This window comes from Triturus cristatus, chromosome 7 (assembly GCF_964204655.1).
Source record: "Triturus cristatus chromosome 7, aTriCri1.1, whole genome shotgun sequence".
Lineage (NCBI taxonomy): Eukaryota > Metazoa > Chordata > Amphibia > Caudata > Salamandridae > Triturus > Triturus cristatus.
In genome coordinates this window covers 237785503-237810129 of record NC_140590.1, presented here as the reverse complement: position 1 = coordinate 237810129, position 24627 = coordinate 237785503, and the positions used below count along the sequence as shown (strand labels likewise).

General features: G+C 49.6%; 1 protein-coding gene across 1 annotated transcript in view; it reads left to right on the top strand.

Moving 5' to 3' along the window:
• Nucleotides 1-23199, top strand: part of LOC146809299 (cytochrome c oxidase subunit 6B1-like) — a 61631-nt gene extending 38432 nt beyond the window's left edge. The window contains exon 4 of the mRNA XM_085616109.1: nt 22931-23199. Coding sequence (XP_085472235.1) covers nt 22931-22984 — 54 coding nt within the window. The 3' untranslated portion in view covers nt 22985-23199. The remainder of the gene's footprint in view (nt 1-22930) is intronic.
• Nucleotides 23200-24627: the final 1428 nt, after the last annotated feature.

The following is a 24627-nucleotide window of genomic DNA, read 5'->3' as shown; positions in this document are numbered from 1 at the left end:
GGTTGGGTCCGGATTCGTAGTCTTTTCTTTGTTTTTTTTTTTTTTTTTTTTTTTTTTTTTTGTAGCCCAGGTGGGCGGCGACGACCACCATTTGGTGCACCTTCCGTGACGTCGTCGTGCTTCCTGCGGAAGTCCCACCTTTGGGGCGCCATCTTCAGATTCTTTTTTCCGCCGTTGGGTCTGGATCGTCATCGAGAAGCTCCAGAGTTACAAACCGAAGAAAGAAGAAAGAAAAGCGAGTTTCGTCGACAAATACATCGGAGTTTTCACAGGAAAGGAGGTTATTTCATCAGGAGCGCGAAGGAGGTTCAGCGCCCTTTTTTTCTTCGACCTTGGAGAATGCGCACTCAGAGGCCCTGAGCGCAATGGACAAGACGCCATTCAAGTTCTGCCCAAACTGCCACCACAAGTTCGCGCAGAAGGTCCAGCATCCGGTCTGCAACCTCTGCCTACCGGTCGAACACCAGAGTAAGGACTGCAACGCCTGCTCAGCCTTCGCGCCGAAGACGCTCAGGGTGAGAGATCGGCAGAGAAGAGCCAACGCCAGCATGGATGTCACGGGTAAGGCCCCGTCGCTCTACGATCTGGGCCTCTCCTCGGACGACGAGGACAACGTCGCCGGGACAGCCGAAAACTTCACGGTTGTAGAGACCGACAAGAAAAAAGAAGACGAGGTAAGAGAATCGTCGAGCGAAAAACAGAAAGTACCTCAAACACGAGGGTGACTCGAGAAAATCAGAGTAAGTCCACGAAGGGAGCCCCGGCGCCGAAAATTTCGACGACCAAAGGGGGAACCATGGACAAGAGGCCGAGCGGATCCTTAGAGAAGGACTCCCTGGTGCCGAAAGACGCCGAAAGGCAAGGGTCGTCGAAGACAACCCAGGGAACGGCCCGGTCGACACTGAAAGAACGGTCGACGTTGACGCAAGTTTCGACAAAGATCCGCTGTCGACGCCGAAAGCATCTCCGAGATGGAGAAAAAGAAGAGGCGGCTCGAGGCCGAGATGGAGAACATCCTTCAAAGGAAGAAGGAGTTCGACGCCAAGATGAAGGAATTCAAGATTCCAACGGTTTCATCGGCGGACGTCGTCGAGGTCGAGGATGAATTCGACACCGAGGGACTGATGAGGGATCTCGAAGAGGAAGACGAGACCTATTATGAAGAGGAAGCTGAGGAAGAAGACCAACAGTCGGTCTACGGCTCGGCACCATCGACCAGCCATGAGATCGAATGGCAGGATCTCGACACCGAGAACCCAGAGGAGTCCGTGGACACGTACCCTTCGAGGCCTTCGCCACCCGACGACATCTGGGTGTACAATATGGTGGTCAGGAGCGCAGCGACAGCCTTCGGCGTCAAACTCGACGAAGAGAAGCCGAAAGCGGATTTTCTCGTCGAGACCCTGCTCCCCATCCAGACGAGGAGCCAGTTCCTCCCCATGCTTCAAAGCGTGATGAATCAGGGGAGAGAAGCCTTCAAGGAACCAGCGACCTGCCGGTCGATCACACCCAGGACTGAGAAGAAGTATAAACACTCTTCCCAGGACCCCCCTTACATCAAAGGTAGCGTGACCGCAGACTCCCATCATAGCTTCCACGGCCAGGAGAAGGGCCAACGTACCAGCAACCTCGGGCCCACCACCTGATAAGAGAGCAGGAGGATAGACCTCACAGGAAGAAAGGTCGAGCGGAACGCCGCTATGCACTGGCGCATGGCGAATTCCAATGCTCTCCTCAATAGACACCAGTACCAGCACTGGGACGAGATGGGGGAGCTAGTAAAGCATCTCCCCGAAGAATACCGCCAGAGAGCCTCACCTAGTAGATGAGGGCAAAAACAACGCCAACTCCTGCATAAAGACGGCGTTGGACGGGGCAGAGACTTCAGCAAGACTCATGGCCATAGGGGTCACCGAGAGAAGGCATGCATGGTTAAGAATCTCTGGATTCAAACCGGAGGTGCAGAACAACATCCTTAGCACCCCCTTCAACGGAGAGACACTGTTCGGAGCAACAGTTGACGAGAAGCTCACCCAGCTAAAAAGAGATAACGAAACGGCGAGGTCCATGGGGGCCCTACAGCAGAGGGGAATGAGGCGAGGCAACCCCTCAAGGAGACCCTACGGTAGGGGAGGAAACCAGCAGGGCCCGTCGCACCAGACGTTCCAGCAGGGTCAGCAGGGTCACGGTCACGGTCAGGGTCAACAGAAGCAAAACTGGCAGTACCAGCCCCGGGGCCAGTCCTTTCGCGGGAGAGGGAACGGACGTGGCCAGAGAAGGAGAGGGGGGGGAGCAGCCCTCATCAAAGTGACTCTGCACGCAGGAGGACGCCTACCCTCGACATGCCCCCAGGGGTGAGGCGCGAAACAGTAACATCGAGGGGGAGAGAAGGATCAGAAGCCTACGAGCATACAACACCAGTAGGCGGAAGGCTGAGGCTCTACCTTCACGAGTGGCAGCGTATAACCACAGACAAGTGGATACTGAACATCATGCAGTACGGGTACTGCGTAGATTTGGAAAGGAAACCGCCAAACAGGAAGCCAAGGGAAAGGCAAAGATCGGGTCAAGAACTGACCCTACTCGGAGAAGAAACACGGAAGCTTCTAGAAAAGAGAGCCATAGAGCCGGTGCCGTTCAGAGAACGCAACAAGGGGGTCTACTCAAACTACTTCGTGGTCCCGAAGGTAGACGGGAGCCTCAGACCCATCCTAGACCTGCGATACCTAAACCAGTTCGTCAGAACGCAAAGGTTCAAGATGACTTCGCTGCAGGAGGTGCTGCCCCAAATAAGACACGGAGACTTCATGGTCACCGTGGACCTCAAGGATGCCTACCTGCACATCCCAGTAAACAGAAGACACAAGGGACTTCTAAGGTTCAGCATCGACCAGGAACACTACCAGTTCACAACCCTGGCATTCGGATTAAAATCGGTGCCAAGGGTTTTTACAAAATGCCTGTCGGCGGTCGCGGCCCACCTACGAAAGCAGGGGATACACGTCTACCCCTACTTAGACGACTGGCTGGTCAAGGCAAACTCGCGCGAAAAGTGCGAGAGGCACGCAAAACGCATAACAGACACTCACGAACCTGGGGTTCTCGATTCACTGGGGGAAGTCGTCGATGGAACCGGAGCAGGTGATTTTCCTGGGGGCAAAAATCAACTCCCTGAGCAATACAGTGGTGCCCAGCGACAGGAGGACAGATGCCCTACTGAAGGAGACGCGGCTCTACCAGAAGGGGCGAGCTCTGACAGTGAGGTCGATGAGCAAGTTGATGGGGATGATGGCGTCGTGTATCCAGCTGGTGCCGAATGTACGCCTGCACATGAGACCATTCCAGGAATGGCTACAACAGCAATGGTCACAAGCAAACGGAAGTTGGGAGGATCTAGTGGTTGTTACGCACGCAGTGCAGGAGGAGATAACTTGGTGGAACAGAGACCACATGACAGCAGGGAGAAGCCTGTCACCACCAAACCCAACAATGACCATTACCACGGACGCATCGCAAAAGGGATGGGGAGCACACATGGACAACCTCAGAGTGAGGTCTGTGGGCTCCAGCAGATGCGGTTCGCCATATCAATTACCTCGAGTTGAAGACAATCCTACTAGCCCTGAAGGCATTCCAGAGGCACCTTTACAACCAGAGGGTGTTGGTTCAAACAGACAACACCACGGCAATGTTCTACATCAACAAACAGGGGGGGGGACACAGTTGTTCCCTCTCTCCTCTCTGGCACAGGAGATTTGGAGATGGGCCATACCTCTCAGGATAGATCTACTGGCAATTCACCTACTGGGGAAGGACAATGTGGAGGCAGACTGGCTAAGCAGGCAGACCTCGGCATCTCACGAGTGGGAGCTCAATGGCCAGGAAACGGAGAAGCTTTTCCGGAGATGGGGAACTCCCACAATAGACCTATTTGCAACACGCCAAAATGCAAAATGCCAAAGCTTCGCGTCCAGGGAACCAGATCAGCAATCCCAGGGGAATGCCCTATGGATAAGCTGGTCGAGGACATTTGCCTACGCCTTTCCACCGATACCCCTGTTGCACAGAGTGCTCAACAAGTGCAGAACCAGCAACATGACTCTAATCCTAGTGGCTCCGCAGTGGGCGAGGCAGACATGGTTCTCACAAATTCAAGAAATGGCGCAAGGCAATCCGTACAGGTTCGAGAGGAGAAAAGACCTGCTCTCAATGCAAAACGGGGAGGTCCTGCACCCAGAGCCAGAGACCCTCAACCTGGCAGCATGGCTCCTGAAGACCTAGAGTTCGCACACCTAAGGTTGCCTCAGAGCACTATGCGAGTGCTACGGGAGGCAAGGAAACCAACTACAAGAAAATGCTACAGCGCAAAATGGAAGAGATTCACGGTGTGGTGCAGGAAAAAAGGCCTGCAAAACAGAATGACAAGAGACTCAACTGTGCTGAGGTACCTCACCCACCTTCTAAAAAGTAACCTCTGCTCGAGCTCCCTAAGGGTACACCTAGCAGCGATCGTTGCCTACACCAGAGGTGAGAAGGGTGGAAGTTTCTTCACCTCGGAGGTGGTGAAGAGATTCATGGAGGGAGCCAAAAGAATGGCCCCCCGAAAAGGTTGCCGCCGCCGGCAAGGAATTTAAACGCGGTTCTGACGGAGCTCATGAAGGCGCCGTTTGAACCCATTCACAAAGCCACTCTGCAAATGTTGACGATGAACTGCCTTTCTAGTGGCCATAACCTCACTACGCAGGGTGAGCGAGCTTCAAGCACTAACGCTACAGGAACCCTACATTCAAATTCACAAAGACAGGGTAGTCCTGAGGACGGACCCACACTTCATGCCCAAGGTGGTGTCGGCGTTCCACATGAATCAGAGTATCCAGATACCAAGTTTCTTCCAAAACCCGACTACAAACGCAGAAAAGGCCCTGCACACCCTCGATGCCAGAAGAGCGGTGATGCACTACATTGAGAGAACCAAGGAACTCAGGAAGTCGAAGCAGCTGTTTGTGTCCTTTGCTACTAGCTTCATGGGTAGGCCAGTGACTAAGGGCACCATCGCTAGGTGGATTGCCCTCACTATTCAATTCTGTCACAAACAGGCTGGACAGGAGCTAGCGGAGGGGCCCCAGGCTCACTTCACAAGGAAGAAGGGGGCCACCGTTGCCTTCCTGGCAAACACGCCCATCCAAGACATTTGTCTCGCTGCAACTTGGGCATCTGTGCACACGTTCACGAAACACTACTGCGTGGACATTCAGATGAATAAGGAGGCACAGGTCGGACAGAAGGTGCTCCAACACATTTTCAACGACCAACGCTCATCTTCCACCCAGCCACCACAAAATTAGGAAAACCGCTACAAAGTCTATGCACAGCATAGTGAATCCAGAAAGATTCACGCTGCAAAACGAAAAGTTTCTTACCGGTCGGTGTAGTTTTGCAGCTTGAAGATCTTTCTGGATTCACTAGCGAACCCACCCACCTCCGCCAGGAAGATGAGGCTGGAGGAAGAGGGGGTGAAATGGAAAAGATCAAAGAAATGGAAACGTACAAAATGGACAAGAAGGATTAAGCAATCGCCTAGGGTTAAAAAAAAAAGGGGGGGGGGGGGGAAAGAACCCGAAGATGGCGCCCCAAAGGTGGGACTTCCGCAGGAAGCACGACGACGTCACGGAAGGTGCACCAAATGGTGGTCGTCGCCGCCCACCTGGGCTACAAAAAAAAACAAAAAAAACAAAGAAAAGACTACGAATCAGGACCCAACCACAAGATCGCGGAATAATGCACAGCATAGTGAATCCAGAAAGATCTTCAAGCTGCAAAACTACACCGACAGGTAAGAAACTTTTCGACATGGCAAAGATGAAAGTAGTTGGGGGGGCCAAATAAAGTGCATTCCAGAGCATTAAAAATCACCACCTTGAGAATAGACGATATCAAAGACTTCTTATTAAATGGGTGTCTGATGGAGTGCAGCGTCAAAGATACTGTACCTAACTTGAACGAAAAAGTGCCAATGCTTAGAATGCTATGAGTAAGGTACTCCCTGACTGTAAAAGTACAGAACTGAAAAATGTCAAGCCAAGAGGCAAGTTTTTCTAAAACTTATAACCGGCTACTATCATGGGACAAAGGAACTGAAAAACTACCTCCCAACCATACAAGAGTTTAATGTACTGTAAAGGGATAGATGCTGTAGGGCACCATATAGTGGCAGGGACTTCCAGAAAATCTCACAAATTGCATCCTTTCTTTAAGGTTGTATATGCACCAAGTAATGCTGGCATCATCTAAAGCCCTGTGGTAACGGTCAAGTGTCTAAAAGAGGTGGCACATAGAAACTATCCGGCAAATACCCTAAACCAAATGGGATTTGTTGGACTAAATGACACACATTGCTCGCCTGTTGCTAAAACCTAGAATGTATTTAAATGTGTCCCAAGTTAACATGCCAATATGCTAGCTGTTCAAAAGCATACGAGGAATTAATCATGAATAGCCATCCAGTGGCTGTGGGAGTATAATTTGAAAATGAGTATCTCAAAACTATTAGATAACTTAAGTGCCCCTAACCTCAGTGAAAACTTAGTACTAAATTGTATGTAGTCCCAAGTTAGAACAGCATCCATCTAGCAAGTATATCTTCGTACCTTGTGAAAATGACCATGGCATACCAAATTAATGGAGATAGAGGAATGTACGGCCAAGGCCTTGATAAGCCTATGGAAAGAAAGCAGATAAAGTACAACTGTAACCTACTGTCATCATGGAGAACAGAAGTCTAGTAACATAAGTCCCATAGCACTTACCTGAAAGTGTGAAAGGTACCCTGCGTGTGTGTGGTTCCCAAATCTGCGGCAATTGGCATATGCGTCACGGCCGACTTGCATCGCACATTCTGTGCACTCCATCTGTCTTATCCCTTTATTTAGGCCCAGTCTTTGACATCCTCTGTATTCTCACAGTGTACATTTTTTTTAATGCTTTTTTTTTTTTTTTTTTTAAATTCAGGCACTCACCTGAAGTGTTTGGATTCCATAGAGGGACCAGACAGGGATGTCCGCTCTCCCCCCTCCTTTTTGCTCTGGCCCTGGAACCCCTGGCGTCCTGGGTGCGTAGAGACGTGGTGATTCGTGGCTTCAAGTAGGCCGAAACGCGAGAGGACCGCATCTCCCTTTATGCGGATGACATTTTATTGTTTTTAACATCCCCAAAGGCCTCTCTCACGGCAGTGCTTGATAACTTCACCATATTTGGACGATACTCGGGCTATTCTATTAACTGGGTCAAATCTGTGCTGTACGTCTTCAAGGGACCCCTTGCAGGCCTACCCAGGAACTGTCCTATACAGATCTCCACACAGGGTTTCAAATACCTGGGTATATACATTACCCTAGATCCCGCAGCCAGATTTGAAAATAACTTGCTCCTTCCTCTACAGAGACTCAAGAAGGACTCGGAGCGGTGGATGACGCTCTCACTCTCGCTGCTGGGAAGAGCATCGCTATTCAAAATGATGTCCTTACCCCGGTTCCTCTATGCCCTACAAAATTCACTAGATTTGGTACCTGCAAGTTATTTTAAAGAAATAAAGTTCTGTAGTAGGGGATCTCTGTGTAGATTCATAATCTAGTGAATAGTCCCGCCCATGTGCGTGGACCCGGAGCAATAAAAATAATCTAAGTTGTCAAGCCATGCAGACCTGCATCTACACTTAAGAGGATTCAAAGACAGATAATGCAGCCTATATCCACAGGCTACACTGTCTAGTACTTCTACTAGAAAATTCCACCAACATCCACAAACAGCACTGCCTGCCCAGCTTTTTCCACAGAGAAAAACCTGCCTCTACCAGCAAAAGCCTCTGGAATGATAGAGAGGGAGGAATGGACAGACAAGCCCCATAGGCTGCCATTATGTGGCTCAGAACAGGATACAGTGCCTTTAAGAAAGCTTTCCAGAACTTTTCCAGTATCCTAGAATGCACAGCAGGTCCTTTACTTTCAGTTCTTTTTGAACGCGTAACACACCAGACCTGTAGCATTCTTACATTAACATTTATCTCTCCACCGGGGAGGAGGGCGGGCGCTTATGACTATCAGAGATACCCCTACTACAGAACTGGAGTTACAGAAAAGAAATTACTCCTTCTGTAGTAGGTGATCTCTGTGTATAGTCATAATCTAGTGAATAGAATGGCAAGCCCATCCCCACACCAAAACGGCGGTGGAGAAGACTACAAAATAATACCACTACTGTGCGAACAAATTTCGCCGCGAAGCCTGCCCAACCTGAGCATCTGCCCTGGCATCCGTGTCCAGACAGTAATGCGCAGCAAAGGTATGGACCGACCTCCAAGTGGCCGCCTTGCAGATTTCTGCAATCGGAACATTACGCAGCAAAGCAGTCGTGGCAGCTTTGCCCCTGGTGGAATGAGCCTTAGGTTTACCTCCTAAGGTCTTATTAGGCTTTTGGTAACACAATTGTATACAGGACACAATCCACCGAGAGATGGACTGTTTGGAGGTAGCAAGACCGATCCTGACTGATCCATAATTGATAAAACAACTGGTCTGACCTACGAATATCTTTGGTCTTATCAAGATAAAACTTTAACACCCTCCTAACGTCCAGGGAATGTAGAGACCTTTCCGCTGGAGAAGAGGGATTCTGAAAAAACGTAGGTAAAGTTATGGTCTGGTTGACATGAAAATCAGATATAACCTTAGGAAGAAATTTAGGGTGAGTACACAACCTTAGCAGCATGAAATACCGTATAAGGTTCTTGGCAACACAACGCCTGAAGTTCACTCACCCTGCGGGCCGACTTAATGGCCACTAGGAACGCCGCCTTCTAAGACAGGTGCTGCAACGAAGCCTTGTGAATCGGTTCAAAAGGCTCCTTCATCAATCTGGACAGCACCACATTCAATTCCCATGAAGGCGAGGGAAGTCTGACAGGAGGGAACACTTTCTTCAAGCCTTCCAAAAAATCCTTGATCACAGGGATCTGAAAGGAGGAAGTCTGTGAAGGGCATTTCCTGTAAGCAGTCAAAGCAGCGAGATGGACCTTAATGGAATGGAAATTAAGGCCAGACTGCGCCAAATGCAAAAAGTACGGAAGGATGACATCTTCCTTACATGTCGTCGGGTCAAAGTGCTTGGACTTGCACCAGATGCAGAATGTCTTCCACTTGTAAGCATAGGACGTCCTCGTGAAAGGTCGCTTAGCCTCCTTCAGTATATCCATACAATCTGCTGGTACATTCAAATGGCCATATTGCACTCTCTCAGGAGCCATGCTGCCAAACTCAAAGACGAGAGGTTGGGGCACACCAACTGCCCCCCGAACTTCGTGAGAAGGTCCGGCCTGCAAGGCAGCCGTATGTGAGGACGGAGAGACTGGTGAAGCGGGTCCGTGAACCACCACTGTCTGGGCCATTCCAGGGCAATCCGGATCATCCGCGTCCCGGACTGGGACAGCTTGATGAGCACCGCCAGAATCGGGGGAATGGGTGGAAAAGCGTACAGAAAGCTGTTCGACCAATCGATCCATAGCGCATTCCCCCCAAACCCCACCCCCACCCATCACCCTGCCTGGACCATATCCCTAATCGCAGCACTTCAATTTTTAAATGTTGCACTTCTGTGGCAACATGTTGTTTGCGGTTAAACTGACTGTTCTGCATTTTCAACCTCTATCTTGTTGAATTAGTCCGTCAGCTGACTTGAGTGAGCGCCGCAGACCTCCGTGTCTGCTGTGCTGCTAGTTTATGCTAACTGCTAGTGCAGATTTGCCTCCTTGACTCTAGTCCTTCCTTATTTTTTTTCTGATATTTCTACACACCTTGGCTCTGCCTGAAAATTGAGGTATAGGTGCGAAAACTGCCGATCACTTTAAACAGTTCAAGAATTTCGGAAATTTCCCGACTATTTTTACTGAAAAATCAATGCTGCAAATCTGAACTTTCTGCTTGTGCATAGTTAATAAAATGTTAACACATTACCACTACTCGCCTAAATACTGGATAAGTTGACTCACTTCTGAGACATTTCAAGTTCTAACTGGTTTTCACCGGCCTTCGTTTCGCTCTTGCTACAGTAAGGATAGCACCCTTCAAGACTGTCCTACACCTTTACTTTGTCTTCAGGAAACACCTCTCCATGCAGATGTTTCTTCCTTCTGCATCTCTTCGCCAGAGAAAAAAACATACTCTGGTGTGTGCCCCTTCCTTATTTCCGTCTTCTAGCAACTGCTTGACAGATACCTTATTGATTGGTTACATCAAACAGGGGCAGCCTTATTACCCGAACAAAGCAAGCAAAGTATATATTAATAATGGTTCAAGCTAAAACATTTTTTTTTTTTTACAAAAAACATATAAATGGAAGCGCAATGCAAGAAAATGATACCCCTAGATGGAAACACTTAAGACTTTTTACTAACACAGTAAAAAAATTACAATAAAACAATGAACAAACAGGTGCTCATACAGTTACACAACAAACATTACTAAAGAAACAATCGACAGTGTAAACAGTAAGACCATGGCAGAGGCAAAATATACAAAAACCGAAGTGAACAATTGCAGAAACAGAAATGGCAATTGATGCTGCTTTAATGTAGGCCAAAAAGGATCGTCTATGGTGTTTCAACCAAAACAATTAGTATGGCCATCAGGACACAAGACACAATTCAGAGCATCCAGTATGTAATTTCTGAAATAGAATATAGGGGTATCCTAATCGTAAAATTCAATGTACGCATTGCACAAAGCCAAAAAGGGGTCAGTGTCATGCAAGTTAAAACCAGATCAGTGAAAATATTATGAAGAGCAATTGTAAAGAAAAAGGGAAAGTTATTAAAAATCCCATAAATAGAAAAGTAACAATTCATATTCAGTGAATTAGCAAAGCCATGCATGGTGTAATAGACAAAATAAATAGTGATCACCGATCAAGAAGTGAATCACATGAATGAAAATCGGAAATGGTTCCCATGCCAGGCATAATTGAGTGCCTAAATTATGGCTAGTAAGGTAACTTCCCTCTTTGGTCCCAGGTATGCTAGAACCAGCGATGCAGACTTTCTGGACTCCAGCTACAGTGGGCTCCGCTCCCCCCACTTATTTCCAAGAAATACAACGCCCTCGATCAGGATCCACTGTTTCTTCGATCGGATCCTCCTCCAGATTCGGTAAGATTGGCGGCAGCCAAGAAAACACATCCAGCCTCAATATCCTCCCAAATACCTCCAGAGAAGGACAGTAAAAACATGGACTCTGGACAAAAGGATGTGTTGCACATCGGCATCAGTAATGAAAGTGAATAGTGCCTCAGCTCTCCTAGTGAGGTATGACCGGTCTCTCTGGGACTCTTTGGCCCGAATCACGGAGAAGCTGCCTAAAGAAGATTAGCAAGATTTCCAAGAGATCCTGCAGGAAGGCGGCTTGGTGGCAAACCAGGTCATTAATACAGTTGCTGACGCATCAGATCTGGCTGCTCATGGCATTTGCTCTAGAAGCTGTCTGGTTACGCCTCACAGGGCTAAAACCCGATGCATAGCGGAGAATTGTTAATCTCCTTTCAATGGCACCTCCCTTTTTGGGTCTCATGCGGATGATATGTCACAAATGAACTGAGTTGGACACTCTGAAAGCCCATTGGACTGGAGAAACGAAAAGTTTCGTCGGAAGTTCCAACCCTACGACCAGTGCTCTTTACAGCAGAGAACTCAAACCTCTCACTGGTCGATTCAACATCAACCCAGGTCTCCCTACCATCGGCGAAGGCCTGGTCGAGGAATGGGAGCTGCAAGACAAGCATCTTCTGCAAAGAAACAATCGGTAAAAGGGGCAATGGCTTTCTCTATTCCTGTTGACCACTCTGGTGGGGTAAAGTATTGTTACACCTGGACGATTGGAAGGAAATAACCAAAGACGCGTGGGTACTGAATATTGTGCAGAATGGCTATTTGCTCAGATTCAAATCTCCATCTCCATTGGTGCCTCCGAGAAAATTCTCTTCAAAAACACCACTTGTTGCAAGCGGAGCTGAAAAGTCTTCTGCAGAAAGATGCCATAGAAACGGTCCCTGTTCCACAACGAAGGCAAGGAATCTTTTCTCGCTGTTTTCTGGTACAAAAAGGAGTACTTATCAGAGACTACAGACCAATACTCGACCTGAGACTTTTAAACCAATTCATCCGCAAATACATTTTTGGGATGTTAGCACTGCACCAAATCTTTCCTCCGCTTCACCAAGGGGATTGGATGTGCTCCATAGATCTGCAGGACGCGTACTTTCATGTACCGGTTTCCAAAAAACATCGGAAATTTCTACGGTTTCAAGAAGCGTGCCAGCAGTTCAAGGTTCTCCCGTTTGGACTCAATCAGCTCCCCGCACTTTTTCGAAATGCCTGGCAGTAGTGGCAGCTTTTCTTCGCAAGCAAAGGATATTCATGTATCCTTACCTGAACTACTGGCTTCTGAAGAGCTCGTCACCCACTGCTTCAGAGTCATCTCGCACACTGCATTCAAGTGATGAACAATATGGGCCTGAGAGTAAACTACAAAAAGTTGATCTTCAACCCGACCCAAAAGATCCACTACCTGGGTGCTTCTCTGGATACTGCAAGGGCAAGCATGTGTCTTTCGGTGGCAAGGTTATCCTCAATCCGCGAGAAATGTCGCAATCTTCTCCTTTCTCAGCACTCCCCAGTCATACAGATGTCATAGCTGCTACGCTCTATGGCATCCTGCATCTTCATCGTGCCAAACTCCAGATTACATATGCGTCCTCTGCAGCAATCTCTGGAAGACCAGCGATGCAGGTGTCTGGTCGCAGGGAGGCCCGTGTGTGTCTCCTCCAGTCCGCCAAGGATTCCATCAGATGGTGGATGAAGGAATCCCATCTACTGAAGGGAGTTCCTTTTCACCAGGACCCACCTACTCCGATAATTGTCACAGTTTGCTTCCCTCCAAGGTTGGGTGGAGGGGGCTCATATGGGCCCTCTCCAGGTGCAAGGGCTTTGGTCAGACAGAACAAGGGGATAGGATAGATATTTAGAGTGCTCGATTGCCGTGGCATCTTGCAACTGTGTGATCAGGGGAAGATTAAGATTGTGGAAAACCGGAGGATTCGGTTTTAGTCTCGGGAACAGTCATGATTGTGGAAAACCGGAGGATTCGGTTTTAGTCTCGGGAACAGTCAGGTCTTCAGCGTTTGGCTGCACAAAATGATAAGCTCCGACCCCTCCCCCCATCTTGCTCTACGGATTCTAGGGGTGTGAATGAAGCCTGTATTTGTGGATCTGAGAGTTCTGGAGGGAGAGTATCAAGTGAACACCTTCTGGATCTCCACCGCCCCTCCACCATAAAGGGTTTTGTGCACCAAGCAAAGTGCCTTGGATTCTATTCGTTGCTGGACAGGGAGCCAATGAAGAGACCTTATGTCTGCCAAGTTAGAATGTCCTTTAGAGATGTGTGATAAGTCGTGCCACTGCATTTTGCAGTGATTGCAGTTTCATGATCTGGGTCTTATCAATGCCCATGAAAAGTGTTACAGTAGTCTAGTTTCAACAGCAAGAGCGCTACTACAATAGTTTTTGAAGCTCCCCTGGAATGAAGGGAAAAATCTTCCGTAAAGACTTTAGGAAGAAATAGGAGGAGGTCAGACGATTTAACCTGGGCTGAGAATTTGCGCTGATTAAAAAAAATCACTCCCAGGTTTCTAACCTTCTCAGTAGGGCAAGGGCAGTCACCTGCCTCTGTTGGCCACCAGGTGTTATTCTACAGTGAAAGACCCTTACCAAACTCCAGTGCCTCGGTCTTATCTGTTTATTTTAATAAAGTTCGGGCTCATCCAGAACATTATTTTTGTTAAACACGTATGAAAGCCTTTGGCAACTTTCTGGTTGTTTGGACACAAATTATAAGCTGAGAATCATCAGCGTACGAAACCAAGGTGAAACCATACTTTCTGACGAGTCTGGCCAGGTATCGCATCAACCTCCAGAGCTGTACAGCTAGCACTCCAATCACTGTTCCCTTCCTTCCGGTCCCGTTCCCTGTCTGTTCAAACTGACAATACTACAAAAATGCATTACCTGAACAAACTGGGCAACCTGGTCGAGGCCTCTCTCTCTGGAATCTCAGACTATCTCGAAGTGGCTTCTCGCAAGAAATCTGACCTTTGTGGCGATTCATCTCCCGGGAACTCTCAACATCCAGGCAGTCGTCTTAAGTCAGGACCTTGTCGAAGCTCACGACTGGGTGCTAATCAATGAGGTCTGGCAGGACATCTTCCATCATTGGAGTGCCAGACATAGACCGGTTTGCAGATGCGGCAAATGCAAAATGCTCATTCTTCGCATCCCAGGTTTCACCAACCAGGGTCACAGGGGTGATGCGTTTTTGATAAAATGGTCTCCGGCATTACTTTACGCTTTTCTACCACTCCCATTGATACCCATGGTGATCAAGTTCTACAGGGCCAAAACCAGAATGATACTGATAGCAACAGAATGGCCTTGTCAGTGGTGGTACCCGGACCTTCAGTTATCGGAAGTTCCACCTAGGAGATTGCCATGCTGACCAGACTTGCTGTCCAAGAACGAGTGGAAAGTATTTCACCCCAGCCTCTCATCCCTACGATTGACGGCATGGCTCCTGAAGTCCTTCAATACAGACACTTAAACTTGTCTTCTGACTGCATGAACATACTTCTAGATGCTAAAAGACCCCTCTACTAGAAAATAGTACGCTTTCAAATGGAAGCGATTTTTACTTATGGTGCATGGACAATGGTCATGATACCATTCAGAGTCAAGAGCAGGTGATCCTACTGTATTTTTTGTACCTGGCAAAATCTGGCCTCCATTAAGGTCCATTAAGCTAGCAGCTATCTCAGCATACAGAAGGTCCCCTATACAGGTTTCCTTTTTTCAAATTCCTGTGATTAAAAAAAGGTTTTCTTGAGGAGTTAAAGGTCTACCCACCGATCAGATCTCCATCTTGGAAGCTCAACCTAACTCTTGCTAAATTGATGGGTGCTCCATTTAAACCTATTCAGAGCCTCTCTAAAGCACTTGTCATGGAAGACCGCTTTTTTTTAGTGGCCATCACATCTGCTCTTAGTGAGTGAGATTCAGGCTTTATGCTGTAAAGAGCCTTGTATTGTGGTTCATGTGAACAGAGTGGTTCTTAGAACCCATCTGAGTTTCCTACCTAAAGTGGCCTTGGATTTCCATATCAATCAGGCCATCACTCTTCCCACATTTTTTCCTGACCCTTCAAACCCTCTGGAGAGGTCCCTTGATTCACTAGACCTGAAGAGGGTCCTCAAATTTTACGTAGACAAAACCAAGGCTTTGAGGACCTCCTGTTTGTAAACTATGGCTCCTTAAATACTGGTTGTGCAGCTTCCAAACGGTCCATCTGTAGGTGGATAGTGTCTTGTGTCTTTGTCTTACCAGCTAGCCAACAAAGCCCTCCTGGTCAAACCAAAGGCTCATTCTACCAGGGGAAAGTCTCGACCACGGCTCTCCTTATGAATGTACCCATCTCGGATTTGTAAAGTAGCCACATGGCAATCGGTACACACTTTTACTCGCCATTATTGTTTAGACTGACACACGGGCGGATGCTCAGTTTGGGCAAGCCTCTCTAAGAAATTTGTTTGAATAATTCATCCTTCAGGTGCTAGATTTATGCTGTTGCTCGTCCGCAGGAAAGTGGGTATGGGCTTGCTATTCAATTCAGTGCTTATGACTAATGATGAGTATTTCCTGGAAGAACAGGCTAAGTATCTGAAAGAAACACGTTAGTTAGATTCCTCACCTTAGAATATCCCCAGGCGTCAGACTGGATCCGGAAGATTTTTCGTCAGCAATACCCCTTGCGCGTCGCTAGGCGTCGTCTGCGGCTCCGCGTCCGTCGTCGGCGTCGTGCGCCGGGATGACGTCGTCGGAGTACTTAGACGCCGCCCTCGCGCGCTGACGTCAGTTCTTCTTTTTTCCGCGCCAGTAAGCGCAGATCCGGGAGAGCTACCCCTTTTAGTCTTTTTTGACTAAAATCTTTTTGATCATTTTTGATCCTTGTCTGTCGACATCTGGTGCCGGTAGGATGCCTGGGTTCAAGGCTTGCGAAGATTGTCATCGACTGATGTCGGTGACCGATCACCACCGCCGGTGCCTCTACTGCTTAGGCCTCGACCACGACGCGGAGTCGTGTAAGGACTGTCAGGCCCTGACTTCGAAGGCTAGGCGGGAGCGGTCCCGCAAGCTTCTCGAGCTTCGCCACTCGGCTCCGCGTCGTGCGTGATCCCGGTCCAGGAGGAGGTCCAAGGATCGCTCGCGGAGCCCTAGCCGACGCCACCATCGATCGTCGGGCTCCAAGTCGTCGGGTAAGTCCAAACACTCTAAGAAGTCCAAGAGGCGACATCGCTCTTCGGACACCCCTCGCCGGTTGCGCGACTCGGCCGAGGGTCCAAGTGGTTCCACCCCCGCGGCTCCGGCGGAGCCGCAGGTGCCGCGTCCGCCCCCATACCTTCCGGTCCCTGGGGCTGACGCGGCGCCGGCGGAGATCAGTGCCTTCCTCTCGGCCATGAGGAGCCTGGCCCCGCCGTCGACGCCCGCTGGCGCGCCTTCGGGCCCCGCGGACTCGACTGGGCGACCTCGCGTGCCGGCGGCTCCGGCCCCGGCGCCGTCGACGACTCCGGTCTCGACGCCGCAGGTCCCCGCGGGGCCCATGCCTGGGCCCCAGTCGACGCCGGTTGACCTTGTCACTCCTCCACCGGCGCCGACGCCTGAACCACCGACGCCGGCGCCGCCGACGCCTGTGACGCCGACGCCCCAGTTAAGCCCTCATCCGGACCCGACGCCGGCACGGCGTCCGCCGACGCCGCATCCGACGCCGCTAGAGTCCTACCATCTCTACAGTCCGGTTCCGATCATTCCTCCTGTTTATCAGGAATCGGAAGAAGGGGGCGACTGGGAGGGGTTCGAGGACCCTCTGGCTGTTCAGTCACAGCTTTCTCAGGACTGGGCAGATGAACTGGGGGAGGCCAGCGGGCTGGACACCTCGCCAGACGCTGGATTCACTTCTCCTCCGACCGTGGCTTCGGAGGAGGGTGCAGCATTTTCTGTGGTGCTGCGCAAGGCGGCTGAGGCCCTTGGGCTCGAGTTGCCTGCCGTGGCTGTGAGGACCAACATCCTCACTGAGGTGCTTCAAACCTCAGCAAGCTCCACTGAGCCTCTGCTGCCGTTCAACGAGGCCCTCACTGACGTTCTGCAGGGCACCTGGTCCAAGCCCTCCACAGTTCCTCCTGTGGATAGGAACGTTGCCAGGCGCCACCGCCCTGCTCCGGGCGACCCCAGCTTCCTGTCCCAACACCCCACCCCCGAGAGTCTGGTTATCCAGGCCTCTACTTCCCAATCCTCCTTCCCGACCGCTCCGCCGGACCGGGATTCCAAGAGACTCGAGCAGTTTGGCAAGAAACTGTTCTCGTCCCTTAGTTTGGGCCTGCGGTCCTTAAATACCGCCTGTCTCTTGGACCGTTATTCCCATTCCCTGTGGGATACGGTGGAGGACGTGCTGCCCCTGTGTCCGGAGGAGGTCCGGACGCGTCTTACCCAGGCTTTGGCCGATGGGAGGGATGCAGCACGGCACGCCATAAGATGTGGGCTTGACACCACGGACTCGCTAGGTCGGGCGATTTCCACCACGGTGGCGCTCCGCCGCCACGCCTGGATGCGGTCCACGTCATTTTCCGGGGATGTCCAGAACACCCTCATGGACATGCCCTTTGATGGCACTCGCCTGTTTGGTGAGAAGGCGGACAGTGCGCTGAACCGCTTTAAGGACTCCCGGGCTACGGCCAAGTCCTTGGGCCTCTCGGCTCCGCGGGCGCACACCTCCGCTTTTCGCCCCTTTCGTGGCCAAGGAAGGGGCGCCTCCTCACGTCCGCAAAGCCACCAGCCGCAGAACCAACCTGCGCGCGGTCGCGGACGTGGCTTCCGCCGTGGCGGAAATGGAGGCCGACGTGGTCAGCCCACATCCACCCCGGCAGCATCCGCCTCAAAGCCTTCCTAGTCCGAGCTTTCAGGCCCATACCACGCCAGTGGGCGGCAGAGTTCGCCATCACCTGCTCCACTGGCGGTCCATAACATCGGACAGGTGGGTGCTGCAAATCGTCCGAAGGGGCTACTCCCTCCCCTTCGAGACGACCCCTCCAGCCATGCCACCGCAGCACCACCGTATCTCGGGGGATCATTTGGATCTTCTCCACGAGGAAGTTTCGGCTCTCTTGGCCAAGGGGGCCGTCGAGCGCGTTCCGAGTCCAGAAGTAGGTCGTGGTTGTTATTCCCACTACTTTCTGGTTCCCAAGAAGGGCAAGGGGGGCCTGCGCCCTATCTTGGACCTCCGGAACGTCAATGCCTTCCTCCGAAAGGAAAGGTTCAAGATGCTAACGTTGGCTCAGGTTTTAGCTGCCCTAGACCCTGGAGACTGGATGGTAGCGTTGGACTTGCAGGACGCATATTTCCATATCCCCGTCCTGCCGGCCCACCGGCGTTACCTGCGGTTCACGGTGGGCCAAGAGCACTTTCAGTTTACCATGCTCCCCTTCGGCCTCACCAGTGCCCCTCGGGTGTTCACGAAAGTGATGGCGGTGGTCGCAGCTCATCTGCGCAGATCAGGGGTCCCAGTCTTCCCCTATCTCGACGACTGGTTGTTGAAGGCGGGCTCGCCCCAGGCAGTCGTCTCCCACCTCCAGACTACGGCGGATCTCCTGCATTTGCTGGGGTTTTCCATCAACGTGCCGAAGTCACACTTGAGTCCCTCTCAGAAGCTCCTCTTCATCGGAGCGGTTCTCGATTCGGCGCAGTTCCGGGTCCATCCACCAGAACAGCGGGTCCGGGATATACAGGCCCTGATTCCCATCTTTCGGCCTCTATCCCGGGTTTCGGTCAGGCTAGTGTTGCGGCTTCTGGGGCTGATGGCCTCCTGCATCCTACTAGTGCATCACGCCAGGCGGCGCATGCGGGCTCTGCAGTGGGACCTGAAGTTTCAGTGGGCCCAGCATCACGGCAACCTGTCCGACCATGTCTTGATCTCGGAGGATACTGCACAGCAGTTGCAGTGGTGGCTCACGGACCGCGAATGGGTCAAGGGCAAGAGCCTCTCCCTTCCCCAACCGGAGCATGTCGTAGTGACGGATGCGTCCCTCCTGGGATGGGGTGGCCATATGGGAGAGGCGGAGATCAGAGGCCTCTGGTCTCCGGCGGAGTCTCGTCTCCACATCAACCTGTTGGAGTTGAGGGCGATCCGACTTGCACTGAAAGCCTTCCTTCCCTCTGTCAGGGGAAGTGTCGTGCAGGTGTTCACGGACAACACCACCGCCATGTGGTACTGCAACAAACAGGGCGGGGTGGGGTCGTGGACCCTTTGTCAGGAGGCTCTGCGCCTCTGGACATGGCTGGAACACCAGGGCGTCACCCTGGTGGTTCAACATCTGGCGGGCTCTCTGAACGCCAGAGCAGACGAACTCAGCCGCCGGTGCATGATGGATCACGAATGGCGTCTGAACTCCGAAGTGGTGCAAGGCCTCTTTCAGCAGTGGGGAGAGCCTTGGTTAGATCTATTCGCCACCGAAGAGAACGCGCAATGTCAGCAGTTCTGCGCGTTGGAATTTCCAAGGCGGCACTCGCTCGGCGACGCTTTTCGTCACGAGTGGAGTTGCGGTCTGTTGTACGCCTTTCCGCCTATACCACTTCTGCCCAGAGTGCTGAAGAAGATCAGGCGCGACCGGGCCCAAGTCATCTTGGTGGCTCCGGATTGGGCACGAAGATACTGGTATCCCGAGCTACTCAGTCTGTTAACCGATCCCCCGATACGTCTGCCCCTTCGGGAGGATCTTCTGTCGCAGCAGCAGGGGACGGTCCTCCACCCGAACCTGTCCAGCCTCCACCTCCATGCGTGGAGATTGAGCGGCGGCAGTTGATGCCATTTGACTTGCCTCCTGAAGTCTGTGATATCATTCTGGCAGCCAGGCGTCCCTCCACAAAGTCGGTATACGCCTGCCGGTGGAACAAATTTGTGGCATGGTGCACAGCAAAGGCTGTGGATCCCCTTTCCGCCCCTCTTTCTGAGGTTCTCCTCTTCCTTCTTTCTCTGGCCCGGCAGGGCTCTGCCCTGGGCACCCTGAAAGGTTATCTTGCTGCCATCTCCGCCTTCTTGCGGCTTCCTGATCAGCCTTCTCTTTTCAAGTCCCCTGTGGTTACACGCTTTCTCAAAGGCATTACACACACGTTCCCTCCTGTCCCTTTTGTAATGCCTCAGTGGGACTTGAATCTGGTTTTGACATTCCTGATGTGCGCTCCCTTCGAGCCTCTTCACAATTGCCCTCTTCGTCTTCTAACTCTAAAGACTGCTTTTCTGGTAGCCATCACCTCGGCTAGACGGGTGAGTGAGCTCCAGGCTTTATCTTCAAAGCCTCCTTTTCTATCTGTTCATCCGGACAAGGTTGTCCTTCGGCCTCGTCCCTCTTTTCTTCCTAAAGTGGTGACTCCTTTTCACCTTGGGCAGTCTGTCACCTTGCCCACCTTCTTTCCGCCTCCGCATCCTTCCAAAGAGGAAGAGAGGCTCCACCGTCTGGACCCAAAACGTGCGCTCTCCTTTTATCTGGACCGCACAAAACAGTTCCGGGTGGACGACCAGCTTTTTGTTGGGTACGTGGGCGCTAAGAAGGGGAAAGCTGTGCACAAACGAACCATCTCTCGGTGGGTCGTTTTGTGTATAAAAATCTGCTATTCCTTGGCTAAAAAGGACCCTCCTGTTGGGCTGCGCGCCCATTCTACTCGGGCCACGGCGGCTACTACTGCCTTGGGACGGGGAGTCCCTTTGCAGGACATCTGTCAGGCGGCGACGTGGGCTTCGCTACACACGTTTGCCAGGCATTATTGCCTTGACAGCCAAGTCCGGAGGGATGGCTTCTTTGGCCGTTCTGTCCTCCAGGACTTTCTGGTGTGATCTTGGTTCGCAGACCCACCACCGGGGATGGTATTGCTTGGGTATCTATTCTAAGGTGAGGAATCTAACTAACGTGTTTCTTTCAGATGAACAAGTTACTAACCTTCGGTAACGATGTATCTGTAAGAAACATTAGTTAGTTAGATTCCTCACCGACCCTCCCATCCTCCCCGTTCTGCGAACTGACATCTAGGGTTAAGGTTGTCCTTTCAGGCCCCTAGATTTTATTTTTGGCACCAGTGTCGGTCTTTGCATGGCTCTGCGTTCCTGGCGCGGAAGGCTATGTACAAGAACTGACGTCGGCGCGCGAGGGCGGCGTCTAAGTACTCCGACGACGTCATCCCAGCGCACGACGCCGACGACGGACGCGGAGCCGCAGACGACGCCTAGCGACGCGCAAGGGGTATTGCTGACGAAAAATCTTCCGGATCCAGTCTGACGCCTGGGGATATTCTAAGGTGAGGAATCTAACTAACTAATGTTTCTTACAGATACATCGTTACCGAAGGTTAGTAACTTGTTCTACTAACCTGTAATCCTAGTTCTCTTCCAGGCTTATACTCATGAAAGTCTTAAGCAACCCTCTCTCCTCTCCGGACGTGTTTTGACAGCATAGTAGTGTGGTTTTTTTTTTTGCACCTTTATGTTCTGATTTCCTACAGGTTAACACACCATAAAAGAACTGCCCTAACTATCACCTCTGGTGCATCATGGGAGCAGGGGGCTCCGAAGGTCTTAAAGGCACGGTGTCAAGGTACTGCAAAGTCTTAAAGGCAAGGTGCCAAGTTTTCTGTACTGTTTTCTGTACTGTGATGTTTCATATATGCAGCCTATGGGCTAATTGCCTGCTATTACTATTTGTTTTCTCTGAAAATAAAGGGTGATATTGGAACATTATGTTCTGTTTTACTGTATTTATATGCAAATGTATTTTCCTAAATGAGAAACCCATGTAATTTTGGCATAGTAGCCTATTGGAAGTCTAATAGGCTGCATGTTTGTATAATGCGTATGTTTTGGGAGTACTCCGTACTTTTGTGCTCAAACATACACATATATATGTATTTTATATATGCTCCAGGGTCCCGCACATGAGCTGGGATTATTCAGGGTTTATGATTTTGAGTAAATACCCCTGGAAGAGAACTAAGATTACAGGTAAGTAATGTATCCCCTTTCACTTATCACTTATTCATACTGTGGGAATGGACAGCCTAAGGGTTTGTATTGTAGTGGGCTGGAATTACTTTTCTGTTGGACAAAATAAGCATAAGTGTTTTCCTCTATCTTAAACGATATGCCCTGGCATCGGGTGATGGGAATAAACACACCCCTGGTTTTATTCCAATCCGCCTTTTCCAGCTTTTCTTTTTTGCAGTAGGAGTAGGGCTTGCTGGAGAAAATTTGCAACTCCAGTGGGTTATTAGGGTTCTAAAAAATTTTAATTTTTTATGTTGGCTGTTCGTTTTGTACTAGAAGCGCGTGGTTTCTGTCGGTCAGGCAAATGTTCCCAAAGAACTACATGTGCTCTGTGCTTATAAGTCTTTTGTTGGTATGTTTGATGTGAGCTTGCATGAGTTTGAAGGTGACAGCCTACAGAGATTGTTGAGAGAAGAACCAATGTTTAAAAACACTGGAGGGGGCTTTTTAATTTTCATGTGGTTTGCTAGTTTGTAAATACTGTATTGAAAAATTAAAGGCTGTGTAAAGTTTTATAGCCTTCATCTCTGGGATGAACACCCTCTTGCAAAACGTAGCTTTACTCGCATGAATTGAGTGTGAGACAACTAAATCACATAGTACATCTATGCCCTCTGACACTCAGACCAACTTTCTGTAATGAATTTATAAATTTTTTTCTTTGGCTGCATCAGAATACTTTATTGCATGTTTTGATTTTTCAGGTGACAAAATGGGATGAGGAGAGAGAAGCTGGCACGTTTCCAGGGAAGATTTAAGGAAAAGATTGCTACAAAGAACGAAGATTATTAAGCAATGTCTGACAATGCTGAACACTTAAGTTTGAATGGTTCTCTAATTGGTTGTGACAGTCTGTTGGATCAAATGTAAGCATTCATAACCCGAGTAAATGTGCAAATGAAGCATTTGAGCCAAGGTGAACCCCTCAATTATACAAAGCTAAAGAACGAAATCAATAAAAGTGTTGCTCTTATTGTGTCTAGAGGTTCGTCATTTACTTTAGCTATTGGGTCTCTGCCAGGCTCCATTGCACGTATTGGGAAGCTCTTCTATAATCAACGCTGACCAACAATTATCTTCCCGTGTGGACGCTGCACTGTGTAACGATATAATGTCTCAACTTAACTTGCATAACTATTTTGTATTGGAATTGCATTTATATAGCTCTTACTACCCCTGACAAGGCGGAGAAGCGTTTTTTTTTCTCGGTTTTTTTTTGTTTGTTTTTTGTGAGCAGCACGCTACTCCGGAACCCATAAAGGATTAGTGGTGAATTAGTATAGTGAAATATGAAAGCAGTTTGAGTGGTGGATGTTAGTGGGTTATTTGGATTGAAAAGGATGGTGGAGGGATAGAAGAGGAAAGTATATTTTGTTTTTTCTTTTTGATAGTTTTGGAGCTCATAGCAGTAGGACGAGGGTTGGTATTAGTAAAAGGTAAGTCAACGGGTCAGAGGGAAGGGTTTAGAAAGGCTTGTTTAGGGGAATCTGAATAGTAAGTAGGAGATGATGTAGGTGGGGTGGGGTAGAGTAGGGAAGAGTCTAGAAAGGGTGATTTTGGGGATCTTAGTAGTGGTATAGGATGACAGAGTGGAGGTAGAGAAAATATAGATGGAGGTATAGGGTGATAAATGGGGCAATGCATTGGAAAGAGTAGTAGAAAGGTTTGAGATGAGTCAGAGTTGAAGTAGAGGGTATATTGAGAGCGGTATAGTGTGAGAAATTGGGGTAGTGCATTGGATATGCTAAATTAGAAGAAAATAAATCTATAGATCCTCAAGTACATGGAAGGTTCATAGATGCATAAAGAAAGGTAGTATATGTAATTGAAGGTGCATTAAACTCCTGCTTTCAAGTGTTGTTGTACTTACAAAAAATATATAAATATAATTAATTATAATTCAATAGTGAAGCAATGGTAGATGTGATAAAAGATTTACTTATCTAGGCAGTCAATTATATACATATTAAACCTACAATAATTTAACTATCCGCAATATGCACATTTGTGAATCTGAACTAATTAACATTTTTCTTAAAGCATAATTCTACACATTTATACATAGCAATACATATATATATGTACATGTAAATGCTTCTATACAGCGAGATGCTGTATATTTCTGTTAACGTATGGTTATGTGGGGAAGAGCCAATTCTTGAGTAGTTTTCTGAAGAGAAGGTGGATATCCATGGATCTTATGTTAGAGGGAGGCGTGGAGGTAAAAGAGTTCCATAGTTTGGCTGCTTGAACAGAGAATGATGTGCCACCCATGGTTTTTAGGTCAAGCCTAGCGGCAGCGCGCATGTACTGCTCGCTCCGAGAGACTGCTGTAGTAGAGTATGGGAGAGAGCAGAGCCCACTCTTCCCATATTTTTCATTGGCTGGTTTCATTGTCTTT